Source organism: Thalassophryne amazonica, chromosome 17 (genome assembly GCF_902500255.1).
Source record: "Thalassophryne amazonica chromosome 17, fThaAma1.1, whole genome shotgun sequence".
Lineage (NCBI taxonomy): Eukaryota > Metazoa > Chordata > Actinopteri > Batrachoidiformes > Batrachoididae > Thalassophryne > Thalassophryne amazonica.
The window spans coordinates 52088853-52103854 of record NC_047119.1 but is presented as its reverse complement, the minus strand read 5'-3'; the positions used below and the strand labels follow the sequence as shown (position 1 = coordinate 52103854).

General features: G+C 41.6%; 1 protein-coding gene across 1 annotated transcript in view; it reads left to right on the top strand.

The window, feature by feature from the left end:
* The first annotated feature begins 689 nt into the window (after window positions 1–689).
* zgc:92275 (uncharacterized protein LOC436885 homolog) overlaps window positions 690–15002 on the top strand; it is a 46760-nt gene continuing 32447 nt past the window's right edge. Inside the window, exon 1 of the mRNA XM_034192249.1 lies at window positions 690–1074. Within this exon, the coding sequence (XP_034048140.1) occupies window positions 690–1074 (385 nt within the window). The remainder of the gene's footprint in view (window positions 1075–15002) is intronic.

Here is a 15002-nt window from a genome sequence, read left to right as displayed (position 1 = left end):
TTAGTGACAATATTACACTTCATTCAGTCCATGAATGCAGAACCTGCTCACCGGTGCTGCAGACTGAAAGGTCCTCCCTAAAAATTGGTCTGCCTGCCTTCACTGAGCCTTCACTGAGCATGCGTCTGAGTCTGACTCTCTGAGTCTGACTCTCTCCACCCAAAGCAATCAAAGGGAATAATGTGATTATTAACCATAAGGTGGCAAAGTAAAACCTCTTAAATCATTCTAAAGTCAGTTTCAAGCAGAAATGAGGCGATAATCGGTGACTCGTTACTGATGCTCTGAAATGACGGAGGCGCAGCAGCACTTCAGACGTGCTGCTGTGGTGCTCTGATCAGTCAGCCGTCTTTTATGATGAAATAATGCTGAATTTATGTGGAAATGATTGTTGTACAAAAGCTTCAGATGTCTGTCGCTGAGACAGATGATGACTGGAGTGCATTTTTCAGCAGAAACGAGGCGATGATCGGTGACTCATTACTGATGCTCAGAAATGACGTATGCTCAGTGAAGGCAGGGCGGATCCACCCCGGTCACCATGGAAACGGACCTCCACCTGTGGGTACCTGATGGGCGTGGTTAAACCGAGCCTCCCACCTTGAGTGTGGGTGTGTCTCGTGAGCCGACACTTCCACACTTAGTTGAATCCGTGCGCGCGGACAGAGACGTACAGAGCTGCGGGAAGGATGGACGGTCGGACCGTGTCCACAGGGAGGCTGGCAGCCGTCGTCACGTTGGCTTTAGGTGCCACGTTCTTCTTCCAGGACGGAGACCTGGTGGCTGCAGCGTCTGGCTGGCGGAGGACGGCGCCGGTCGGCGCTCCGGCCGGGGCGGCGCTGCTGGCGCTGGTCTGGCTCTACCGGCTGCTCTGCTCCCCGCTGGAGGTGTTCAGAGCCATCGAAGATGTGGGTTACGTCGTCGAGGAGGGTCGGTCCAGAGCCCAGGTGGCGAACGAGGTCCGCCGGAGGAGGAAAACCGGAGAGCTGCCTCCTGTCTACCCGAACGGCTGGTACCGGGTCCTGGACTCACACATGGTGAAGAGAGGGGAGGTGAAGAACGTCTCCATCCTGGGTAACTAACTAACTTACTAATTAACTAATCAACCAACCACAGCTGTGCTTTCCTCACAATTATCTCTCATAAACAGTAAAAATAAAAATAAACATTTTTAATTATGTGGCACTGATTGTTTGAACTGAATGTATTTAATACAATTTTAAAAAAATTAAAAAATAGATAAATGAACGATTATTATAATATTTAAAATAAGATAACAATACAAGTACACATAAATGGGCTGCATTTATATAGCACTTTTCCATCTGCATCAGACGCTCAAGTGCTTTACAATGATGCCTCACATTCACCCTGATGTCAGGTTGCTGCCATACAAGGTGCTCACTACACACCGGGGGCAACCAGGGGATTAAAGACCTTGGCCCTTATTGATTTTCTAGTCAGGCTGGGATTTGAACCAGGGATCGTCTGGTGTCAAGCTCAACGCTTAACCACTAGACCATCACCTCCCTTAATACATAGCTAATAAAAACACATAGCTAATAAAAGCTCAAATTTGGTATAACACCAGAAAATTTATGATGATCGCAGTGACGCTAATAATGATAATACATTGTTATTGTTATTATTATTATTATTAGATTTGATTAGATAGAACTTTATTAATCCATTGGGAAGACGTCTTCAGCGAAACTGAGGTTCCAGCAGTGATCCTTTTTCCACCTGAAATTGGTGAACATTTCACTTACAGTTATTATAATTTATGTACAGTGATTTTCATCAACAAACAAACAGTTCAGGAAGAAACACGTGGAGAAAGGCTTGCAGCGCAGATGTCCGTGCAGACATCTGTTTTGCCACAGCGATCCTTTCTCCACCTGAAATTGGTGAACATTTCACTCCCAGTTACATTATTCTCATTCCCGTCCTCTGTCTTCCTGTTACTCCTCCTTACCCCGAGTGAGAAGTTGTATTATTATTATTATTATTATTATTATTTTATTATTACTATTTTATTATTATTATTATTATTATTATTATTATTAACTAAATATGTTTCAAAAGCTGAAATAAAGGAAAGGAAACTGCTGATGTTACAACAGCACAGATAAAGAGGCACAAGCAGACATGAAGAGTGATATATAAGAAAATAACCATAAAAAGAAAATGGAAAGGAAGATAATTTTTCAAATATGGTACATTAAAATCCTCTTTATCAATAAGCCTGAATTATTGCCCCTAATAGTGTTATATTGCACATGTGAACAATTTATTGCACATTCTGCCAGTGGGGGGGGGGTTCATCCACATATGAGCAGCTGCAGAAATGTTTTTTTTTATTGCACACTGAGTATGAAATGAGAACCAACGAGATACAGTCAGGCAGGAGAAAACGGCTATTGTGTGGATGAAGGCAGAGGGAGGAGGTACAGTGTTGTTTTTGTGGGGAAGAATGATTTTTCTGTGATATTCAGTCTAACACTTAATGCTAGTTTTCTGCAAAAAAAATAATAAAATAAAATAAATAAATCCACTAAAAGTATTTGTGAAAAGATTTTATGTATTTTAATTGCATGTAAGATTCCCATCTAATTTGATTACATAGTTTTAATATAAAGCAAATTATTTGTTAAGTCAAACAAACAGTCATGAGATTATAAGGTAATATTAATTAACCTGATGTGTTCTAAATACACGATAACCAGGTTTGTGTATTTGGCATGAATAAACCCTGTTTGTGTTTAAATTCATATGAACCAGTTAAACTGAAAATATACCTCACGTTAAGTTTGTTGATTTTCAGTTCAGTTTGTGTGATTTGTACAGTGCCAAATCACAACACCATAGTTACTCCAAGGTGCCACATACTAGTACGCCAGATTTAAACCTTACTATCTTACGTTAAAACTGTAATTGAAATAGTTGTAAAAAAAAAATGCTCACATCAGAATCAAATTTATTGCCAAGTAAGTTCTCACATACAAGGAATTTGATCTGTTGTCATTGGTGCATAAACAACAATAAAAGAAAATACTTCTGTAAGAAGTAATAGGCGCATAAACAGAGGTAAAGGAGTCAAATAGACAAATGGGCAAAGCTAAGTTTACTGTCAAATAGATATTGTGGAATGGGGCTGTGCAGGCCTGCAGATTAACAGTACAGGGATGATTAGTCTGTACTTTGTGGGAGTGGGGGTGGGGGAGGCAGGGTAAATTGGCTTCTCTGGCATTATTTATAAGTCTAGCTGCGGACGGAAAGAAGCTGTTTTTGTGTCTTGAGGTTTTAGTCCTGATGGACCTCAACAGTCTGCCAGAGGGGAGGGTTACAAAAAGTTTGTGTCCTGGGTGAGAGGGATCAGCCACTATCTTCCTTGCTTGCTTCAGGGCCCTGGAGGTGTACAGGTCCTGTAGGGATGGCAGATCGCAGTCGATCACCTTCTCTGCTGCGCAAATGATACACTGCAGTCTGTTCCTGTCCTCAGCAGTGGCAGCAGCGTACCAGACGGCGATGGAATAAAATCATAAAATTTGGTACAGATGTTAACCACATCTCTCTAAACAATTTCAGAGATGGAGCAGATTTAAGATGATAATTGTATAGCAACGGTTACTAGGCAATATGTTGGGGTTTTTTCGCAACAGGGGTACAGGATGCCTGCATACAAATTCTACTAAACAATAACATTGCTTTTTTCCAATATGCATAATATTAATCTTCATACTTAGTTAATTTGAAGTGCTTAGCAATGTAAATTTAAAATGGAGACCCCTTTGGACAACCTTGCCAGGAGCCAGTGCATTGTGCACAGAGTTGCTCAATATTCTTTCAGCCATTACCCAAAAGTCGTGACCATGGTTGTAGGTTGGAACGTAAATCAACAAGTTCACGACGGTTCAATCCAAGGTTTCTGACAGAGTATCATGTGGCACATGTGGCAGTGCTGATCTTCATCCCATCACTTTATACTTGGATGTGCACTGGAGGTGATGTTCTGAAGAAACCAAATTACATCATCTGCAGTATTTTTAATACTTAAGATCCAAAGTGATTCTTGTGCACATCTTAAGCCACCCACAACATTTGCAATATCAGGCTTCCAGATCTCAGCAGATACTAATGTGAGATATCGAAGGTGAAGTTCCTGACAAGTGCACCTGAGAGAAAGTGTCTTTCATGTGATCTGAGACATTTTTTAGTCAGGTTTCGTCAGTAAAAATGTTAAGACATGAATCCTGATCAAACTATAGCATGGTATGACCTGTGGGTTCATTGCTGAAACACTGTGTGGCTTCACCAGGTTGCCCGGAAACAAGAAACAGGCTCTTCTTCCAAGGTTGTCTTTGCTTGAAGAGTTGTTCTGTGTAACGGCGTCTTTTCAAAGTAACCCTTATTGTTTCAGGACAAGGAGGGTTTGTTTGGTTTCCAGGTGTCACGGTGGCCGACACTGTGACTACGGTGTGTAAGACCTTTAGTTAGAATACATGTCAATGAGTATGTGGTGCTTTCATGTTTCTGTCTCGTCATCATTTGACAGAAATGAAGTGTAACAAAGGCGATTTGTAGGATGATTCACATGTAATCCTGGAACTAATGATTATTTTCAGTATTGATTAGTTTATCAATTTATTTCCTATGCCAAAGGAATTATGGTTTTGATTGTGTCTCTTTGTTGGTTTGTTTGCTAAGAAATAAATAATAAATTGCAATAATTTCACAGAACATGGTGAAGGGTTTGACCTCACCTGGAATAAAAAGAATTAAATTCTCAGGTAGATCTGCAAAAATTGGGCAAAGACTTATTTGCCTTGTAAATTTTAGGAAACTACTTAACATACATTATGACAGCCTGATATGTCTTCTGTTTGCTTCTCTGTGATAAATAGTCCAAAACCAGTAAACAGTCCAAAACAAGTAAAACAGAAAGATGAGCTGGTGGCAGTGCTCTTGCCTCACAGCAGTAAGGTTTTGGGTTCAGGTCCCATCAGTTGTCCGTTCTGCTTGTATATCTGGAAGTGCCTCAGGAAGGATATCTGGTTTACATCTTGTGCCAAATTAACAAGTGGATCCATACTGGCTCTAGCAAGCAGCCAAAAGAATCACACACACAATGCAAAGGTGAAACTACTCACATTTAAGAGCAGGAACCAGCAAATGTTTGACTTAACCATCATTAGTTAATCAATGGATTACTTCTGTCCAGGATCTTATGGTGTGCTGTGGTCTGCCTGTCTGTCTCTAGGGGTCGTGGAAGGGTAGTTTTAGTCTCATTCAATCAAGCAAAGTAAACTTGGCAGAGCTAGTAGCTCAGTGGGTTCAGAGTTGGACTACTAGTGTAACAGTAAATAAATAAATGGTACATAGACTGGTGAACTTAGTGGTTAGCACTGTTGCCTCACACCGAGCAGGTCATGGGATCGATTCTCACCTGGGGCCTTTCTGTGTGGAATTTGCATGTTCTCCTGTGTTTGCGTGGGTTCTCTCCGGGTGCTCCGGTTTCCTCCCACATCCAAAGACATGCAGGTTAGGTGGATTGGAAACTTTAAATTGTCTGGAGGTGTGCATGCAAGTGTGAATGTGTTTGTTTGTCTATATATGGCCCTGCGACAGACTGGCATCCTGTCCAGGGTGCACCCCGCTTCACGCCCTATGACTGCTGGGATAGGCTCCACCCCCACCCCCACCCCCCCCGTGTTACCCTTAATTGGAGTAAGCGGTTGAAGATGAGTGAGGTTTACAGAGCACTTTTCCATTTGATGCAGATAGTGCTTTATAGTGATGCCTCACATTCTTTCAAATGCACTCTCCTCATCAGGAAGCTGCCACACAAGGCGCTCAACCGCACGTGGAGTAACTTTGGGAATAAGGCCTTTGCTCAAGGGACCTTTATGATTTTGCAGTCTGACAGGGATTCAAACCCAGAAACCCAGTCCTCCAACCAACAAGCAAAGGCGCTATCTCAGCGGGATCATGTGCAGTGTGGCTCGCTCTTCCGGTTAAAAGGTCAATCGGGAATAGAACGTTGCTGCTGTCATGTGTGTACACACTGACAATGTTTTACAGGCTTCAAATCGGTGGCATATTAAAATATTGTGAAAAAAATCTAAGGTTGGGTGTCTGTGCAAATTCATAGCAAAGTTAGTGTGAATTAGTTGTAGAATTACTGAAAGCAGAGCATATTAGCGCACATATAGATTGATGTTTGTGATATAAATATATAAGTATAAAAATATTTCTGTGAGCCTGCAGCATTGTGTATAATATTGCATTTAAAAATACCTTTGTTATGTGAATTCTGATTAAAATCTCTTCCTGGTTTGTGCTCACTCAGGAATTACAAACTTAAAACGGCTGCTTTCACAATGCAACTGGTTGGTTTGTAATCGGCCATGCCTTCAGCCCAGTCAGAGCCTGCAGACCGCAGGCTCTGACTGGGCTCTGACTGCATTCTGCAGAGCAAACATCTTGCAGTTTGACGTTGTGCTCATTGAGCTGCACCTGCTAAGCGGCTGACTAGATTTCTTTCATATTTGCTGTAATGGCAGACGCACCCTTGCTGGCTGTATGAAGATGATGATGTTTACCCGCCTTTACTGGATGTTTGATGCATCTAGTAGGACTTGTGAATCACCTGCTACCTGTGTTGGTATTGTGCAAATGTGTTCACCTTCATTCATCAATGTGTAACTGAGAAGGTCAAAAGTATCACTCGGGAGCGTTTGCAGAGATCCACGTAAAATTTGATAGTTGGCTTAATACACTCAACAAAAATATAAATGCAACACTTTTGGTTTTGCTCCCATTTTGTATGAGATGAACTCAAAGATCTAAAACTTTTTCCACATACACAATATCACCATTTCCCTCAAATATTGTTCACAAACCAGTCTAAATCTGTGATAGTGAGCACTTTTCCTTTGCTGAGATAATCCATCCCACCTCACAGGTGTGCCATATCAAGATGCTGATTAGACACCATGATTAGTGCACAGGTGTGCCTTAGACTGTCCACAATAAAAGGCCACTCTGAAAGGTGCAGTTTTGTTTTATTGGGGGGGGATACCAGTCAGTATCTGGTGTGACCACCATTTGCCTCATGCAGTGCAACACATCTCCTTCGCATAGAGTTGATCAGGTTGTCAATTGTGGCCTGTGGAATGTTGGTCCACTCCTCTTCAATGGCTGTGCCAAGTTGCTGGATATTGGCAGGAACTGGTACACGCTGTCATATACGCCGGTCCAGAGCATCCCAAACATGCTCAATGGGTGACATGTCCGGTGAGTATGCCGGCCATGCAAGAACTGGGACATTTTCAGCTTCCAAGAATTGTGTACAGATCCTTGCAACATGGGGCCGTGCATTACCCTGCTGCAACATGAGGTGATGTTCTTGGATGTATGGCACAACAATGGGCCTCAGGATCTCGTCACTGTATCTCTGTGCATTCAAAATGCCATCAATAAAATGCACCTGTGTTCTTCGTCCATAACAGACGCCTGCCCATACCATAACCCCACCGCCACTATGGGCCACTCGATCCACAACACTGACATCAGAAAACCGCTCACCCACACAACGCCACACACGCTGTCTGCCATCTGCCCTGGACAGTGTGAACCGGGATTCATCCGTGAAGAGAACACCTCTCCAACGTGCCAAACGCCAGCGAATGTGAGCATTTGCCCACTCAAGTCGGTTACGACGGCGAACTGGAGTCAGGTCGAGACCCTGATGAGGACGACGAGCATGCAGATGAGCTTCCCTGAGACGGTTTCTGACAGTTTGTGCAGAAATTCTTTGGTTATGCAAACCGATTGTTTCAGCAGCTGTCCGAGTGGCTGGTCTCAGACGATCTTGGAGGTGAACATGCTGGATGTGGAGGTCCTGGGCTGGTGTGGTTACACGTGGTCTGCGGTTGTGAGGCTGGTTGGATGTACTGCCAAATTCTCTGTAACGCCTTTGGAGACGGCTTATGGTAGAGAAATGAACATTCAATACACGAGCAACAGCTCTGGTTGTCATTCCTGCTGTCAGCATGCCAATTGCACGCTCCCTCAAATCTTGCGACATCTGTGGCATCGTGCTGTGTGTTAAAACTGCACCTTTCAGAGTGGCCTTTTATTGTGGGCAGTCTAAGGCACACCTGTGCACTAATCATGGTGTCTAATCAGCATCTTGATATGGCACACCTGTGAGGTGGGATGGATTATCTCAGCAAAGGAGAAGTGCTCACTATCACAGATTTAGACTGGTTTGTGAACAATATTTGAGGGAAATGGTGATATTGTGTATGTGGAAAAAGTTTTAGAAAAAGTGTTGCGTTTATATTTTTGTTGAGTGTATTATGAATATCTTCCTTAAATTCAAAATGAGGAGCTGCAGGTCAGAGTTTATTGAAATGACATGATGCATTAATTATAGTGTTCACAAAGTCCAAGAAAAGATGACATCTTTCTGGGTGCGAGTAGCACCTGTGCTGATGAACTTGATTTTAAGCAATGTTCTTCTTGTAATCGCCTGGTTACATCCACCAAGGATGTAATAAAATCATCGGCATTTATTTATTTGTCTGTCTGTTAACAGGATTTCGTCAAAACCACTGCACAGATTTTGATGAATTTTTCACCACAGAGATATTAGGCTGTGGAAGACTCCATTAAATTTTGGAGGTGATCTGGGTTCTGGATTTGAAGGATTTCATCAAAGCTACTTCATGGATTCTCACCACATTGGCACCACAGATAGATATTAGGCCGTGGAAGACTCCACTGGATTTTGGAGGTGATTTGGATCCAGATCGGCGGACATCAGAGATGTTGGATTTCTCTTGTTTTCAGTGTAACTAACTATGTATATATGTAAAGTATGTATGTACAGTAGAGTTCAGAATAATAGTAGTGCTATGTGACTAAAAAGATTAATCCAGGTTTTGAGTATATTTCTTATTGTTACATGGGAAACAAGGTATCAGTAGATTCAGTAGATTCTCACAAATCCAACAAGACCAAGCATTCATGATATGCACACTCTTAAGGCTATGAAATTGGGCTATTAGTAAAAAAAAAAGTAGAAAAGGGGGTGTTCACAATAATAGTAGCATCTGCGGTTGACGCTACAAACTCAAAACTATTATGTTCAAACTGCTTTTTTAGCAATTCTGTGAATCACTAAACTAGTATTTAGTTGTATAACCACAGTTTTTCATGATTTTTTCACATCTGTGAGGCATTAATTTTGTTGGTTTGGACCCATGATTTTTGCTCGTTTACTAGTGTGCTTGGGGTCATTGTCTTGTTGAAACACCCATTTCAAGGGCATGACCTCTTCAGCATAAGGCAACATGACGTCTTCAAGTATTTTAACATATCCAAACTGATCCATGATACCTGGTATGTGATATATAGGCCCAACACCATAGTAGGAGAAATATGCCCATATCATGATGCTTGCACCACCATGCGTCACTGTCTTCACTGTGAACTGTGGCTTGAATTCAGAGTTTGGGGGTCATCTCACAAATTGTCTGCGGCCCTTGGACCCAAAAAAGAACAATTTTACTCACATCAGTCCACAAAATATTCCTCCATTTCTCTTTAGGCCAGTTGATGTGTTCTTTGGCAAAGCATTGGAGATCATTGTAGATGAACAGCCTATAATTTTTTGCACCTGCGTATAAGTTTTCTCCTCTCCAATCAACTTTTTAATCAAACTACACTGTTCTTCTGAACAATGTCTTGAACGTCCCATTTTCCTCAGGCTTTCAAAGAGAAAAGCATGTTCAACAGGTGCTGGCTTCATCCTTACAAAGGGGACACCTGATTCACACTTGTTTGTTCCACAAAATTGACGAACTCACTGACTGAATGTCACACTATTGTGAACACCCCCTTTTCTACTTTTTTTTTTTTTACTAATAGCCCACTTTCATAGCCTTAAGAGTGTGCATATCATGAATGCTTGGTCTTGTTGGATTTGTGAGAATCTACTGAATCTACTGGTAGCTTTTTTTCACATGTAACAATAAGAAATATACTCAAAACCTGGATTAATCTTTTTAGTCACATAGCACTACTATTATTCTGAACACTACTGTATGTAAAGATACCTTAACTGTCAAATGACCAAGTGGAGTCATTTATGACCCCATGCATATATTTTTGTGCATGAGTTTTCTAATTTTAATCGGAAAAAGTTTCCTCCCATGAAATTTTTTTTGAATTTTCTGCATTTGTTCATAGAATTTTGCAATGCTCTTCCAATCCGTGTGACAAGTCCAAACTTGCGTGGGGTCACTTATAACCTGGGAAGATCTGAGATTTTTGACATTACAGCTTCAGATGGTATTGTAATTTGCCAATTCTAATCATTATATTTTACTGTTTTGCAAGGAAACATGGCCAACAGACCTAGAAAAGCAAGATTTACAGCTGCACAAGCACTGAGACTGATTCTTCATGCCCAGAGTGAGGATGAAAAGGATAATGGACAAATAGATTATCGAGAGAAATAAATATGAAGAACCCTAAAACAATCATTTATATGGAAGTATTCCAATACAAAGTTTGTGAGGCCATAAATAACCCCACTTAGCCATATTAATCACTAAAATAGCTTAGTGGCTTGAGGGTTAAGAATGTCTAGTCTGGTTTTGATTCTGCAGTGGTACATTTTATTCACAGAAGCTACGATAATGAACAACGCTGAGCCCAGTTTTGATCAACCTTGACAAGTAAATTAGGCCAAAAGATGGGGACAAGTGAGTTAATTTCAGAGGTCAAGATCAGAATTCCAGCCTTATGATAATATATGAGATGTGGGGAGTGAATATTTATGATCTTTGAGATATTTCGATCTTAGCTTGTCAAAAAGAATCATAGTGCTGTTGTTTAGGCAAGTGACAAAGAAATTGGTGACTATGTGAAAGGAGCAGGAATTAAAATAAATCTTCCTGAGAGATATTACGAGGACTGCTTTCTTCCACCTGCAAAATATAGTGAAGATTCGTCCCATCCTGTCTATGGCTGATGCTGAGACCCTGATTCATGCGTTTGTCTCTTCTAGATTGGACTACTGCAATGTTCTATTTTCTGGTTTACTGCAGTCCAGCATTAGGGGTATCCAATTGGACTTTTGACACGAAGCAGAAAGTTTGACCACATTACACCCATTTTGGCGTCTCTTCAGTGGCTTCCTGTCCCAGTGAGATCAGATTTTAAGGTTCTGCTACTAACCTATAAAATTGTTCACGGACTGGCACCTCCCTACCTAGCTAACCTAATTAAACCCTATGTACCAACCCAGCTCTGCGTTCTCAGGGTGCAGGACTACTTTGTGTCCCAAGGGTGAATAAAAAGTCTGCAGGTCACAGAGCTTTCTCTTATCGTGCCCCTGTTCTGTGGAATGATCTCCCTGCATCAATAAAACAGTCAGATTCTATAGAGACTTTCAAGTCCAAACATAAGATGCACTTTTTTTTCCTTTTGTATGTCTAGCATACTGGCATAGTACGCTGCTATGCTTTTTACTCTTTTAAATTAATTTTATTAGGAAACGGAGCGGGCCTCGGCCTCAACTTTATCTAAATTCTGGGTCTTTTAGTGAAGTTTAGGGCTACTGGCCGGTGATCACTTTACTATTTCTTCTGTTTTTCTTGTTGATTAATGCTGACAAATTATACTGTATTGCTTGTCTTTCTGATGCCTGATTCTGTTTTTTCTCTCTGTTTGAGGTCCGGCTCCATCCAGAGATGGGTGTGGTGTCTGTTTCTGAAACCCTCCTGTCCTGTGCACATTTCCTGCAACATTTCCTGTATGTTCGTTTTGTGAATTGTTTTGTAATTTGTGTCTGTAGCATGGTCCAAGCAGAGGGTCACCCCTTTGATTCTGGTCTGCTTGAGGTTTCTTCCTCAGAGGGAGTTTTTCCTTACCACTGTCGCCTGTGTGCTTGCCCTGGATGTTGGTAAGGTTTACCCTTACTTGTGTGAAGCGCCTTGAGGCAACGTTGTTGCGATTTGGCGCTATATAAATGAAAATAAATTGAAATTGAAATTGAGAGACAAGTAAGTTGCCCATAAGTGCAAGAAGGGACAAGAATGGTCAGACCATCTTATTTTCACCAAAAGTGAACTTCTCAAATGAATAAACAGTCGAGACCTTGCCTTGCATTTAAGCAGCTTTTGTCACCATCTACGTAGTTGAAGATGTGAGCATTTCAGGACTTCTGGTACATGTCCTACTTGAAACCCAAAATTAATTAAAAAAGGCATTTATAAATGGCAGAAATGCATTTTTATGTCCACCAAGGATGTAATAAAATCATCGGCATTTATTTATTTGTCTGTCTGTCTGTTAGCAGGATTACGTCAAAACTACTGCACAGATTTTGGCAAAATTTTCAACAGAGATTAGGCCATGGAAGACCCCATTAAATTTTGGAGGTGATTCAGATCCGGATTCTGGATCAGGATTTCTGTATCACGATTACACTTTATATACGCTCTGAAGGATTACATCAAAAGTACTTCACAGATTCTCACCAAATTTGCACCACAAATAGATATTAGGGCATGGAAGACTCCACAGAATTTTGGAGGTGATCCAGATCTGGATTCTGGCCTAGGATTTCCCTTTATAGGCTTTTAAGGATTATGTGAAAACTACTGCCTGCATTTTGATGAAATTTTCACCAAAGATAGATATTAGGCTGTGGAATACTCCATTAAATTTAGGAGGTGATCTGGATTCGGATTCTCGATCAAGATTTCCCTTAATATCTGCTTTGAAGGATTACGTCAAAACTACTTCACAGATTCTCACCACATTTGTACCACATATAGATAGATATATTAATAGATATATTAATTTTGGAGGTGATCTGGATCCAGATTCTGGCTCAGGATTTCACTTTATAGACTTTCCAGGATTACGCGAAACCACTGATTTCTGTTTAATCCACCAGATAGCGGATGCAGCCTGTGAGCTGTTGCCAGCAGCCGCCATCTTGCTTAGCGTTATTCCGCGTTGTCAGGCATTAGATTAAATAGAAATCTATGATACGCTGACTTAAACTTGGGTTAAAGTTACCTGAAAATGCTGTTTTGTGCAGCGTTCAGGTGCTGCAACAAGCTGATAAAGGAGTATCAGCTGGTTAAATAAAGGTTAAATAAGTATACGAGTATACCTTTTTATTTTTTTCAAAAACATATGGATTTGAATCACGTGTGATTGCATCAGCCAAGCTTGAACCTTCGTGCGCATGCGTGAGTTTTTTCACGCCTGTCGGTTGCGTCATTCGCCTGTGAGCAGGCTTTGTGTGAGCAGTGGTCCAACCCTCTCGTCGGATTTTTATTGCGAATAAATGTCTGAACGCAGACTTCCGGTTGGGCAATGAACAGGGCGGCGGCATAGAGAAACAGCTCCCCGACTAAAGCTTCCAAAACCCCTGAAGATCTTACTTCTCCGAATTTTTGAAAAAGGCGAATGTTAAACTTCACTAAGGGGATCAATATTATGACAAAGGGAAAAGCAAAGAAAATTGAAGGCAACGTAAGAACCGACGTTGACCAAGCTGAAAGACGACCGGAGCTAACGGCTAACATGCACCTAGCAGCGGGTGAACCAGCGGCTAAAGAGCTTGGGGAAGAAAATATGACCGAGCTACAAACAGTGCTACGTGAGATAAAGGACTTTAGGAGAGAACACGCAGACTCATTCAAAGAGCTGAAAGAAGATACTGTAATGACGAACGCACGTGTTGAAGAAGCCGAGCAGCGCATAATGGAGTCTGAGGAGCACATTCAAAACATGGAAGACGCCACTTTGAAGCTGTTGGAGATGCAAAAGCAGGTCATGGAGAGGCTGACGGACCAAGAAGGGAGGTTGAGACGTGAGAATATTAGGATCCATAATGTGAAAGAGGAGGCTGAAAACGGAGCTACATCAGTGACCGCATTTGTTGAGCGTCTCCTCAAAGAGAATTTGGAGCTGGAACCTTCACTGGAACTACAGATTGAAAGGGATAACTGCGCCGTGGCTGCTAAGCCACCAGAAAATGCTCCTCTGAGATCAATAGTGGTGAAGCTGCTAAGTTACAGGTGCAAGGAGGCGATTATCAAGGCGGCATGGCAGAAGAAAGGGTTCATGTATGAGGGAAGGAAGATAATCATCGATCACGATTATGCTCTGGAGGTTCTGAGGCAGCGCAAAGAATATGCAGAGGCAAAAAGGGTGCTCAAGGAAAGAAAAATACGCTTTCAAACGCCATTTCCTGCAAAACTCCGGGTATTTTACAATGGAGGAACGAGGATTTATAATACAGCGGAGGAGGCGACCAAGGATATGGCACCAAGGGGGTATGAGGTGACAGTAGTGACACCAGCGAAAAATGTGTTTGAAAGAGTGAAGCGTCAAACCTGGAGGGCGGGCCGAACACCGAGCGGAAAACGTCAGAAGGAGGGGGGGGGGAGTAATGTTTATATAAATCTCCTGAAGAGTAAGAAATAGTCGGGACTGTGCTCTCTCGAGCTGCCAGCAGAGGCATGTTTGGGTTCTACGACAAGGGGGCCCTCTGGTGGTGTAAATCCAGAGGCTATCCCTCTGAGCCTTTTCGGGGCTCAAATAGGGTCAATGAAGAGACCCCATTTCCGGAAGTTACTTTAACTTCATTTTTCATTTTAAAGGTGAACTTTGTTCAAGTTAAGGTTATTATGTTCTTTGTTCAGTGTTGTTGTTAAATTAAAATTAATTAAAAAGAAACCGGTTTGCACAGGTATATGCTTCATCATATATAATGGGTCCCAGGAGAGGTGTTGCTGTTTTGATATCGGACAGAATTCCATTTCAAGAATTGTCTGTAATATATGATAAAGAGGGAAGATATGTTTTAGTGAAGGGGAGACTAGAGGGGATATTAATCAGCTTTTTAAACGTATATGCTCCTCCCGGATCTGATTGGATATTTTATAGAAAACTGTTTGATTTATTGA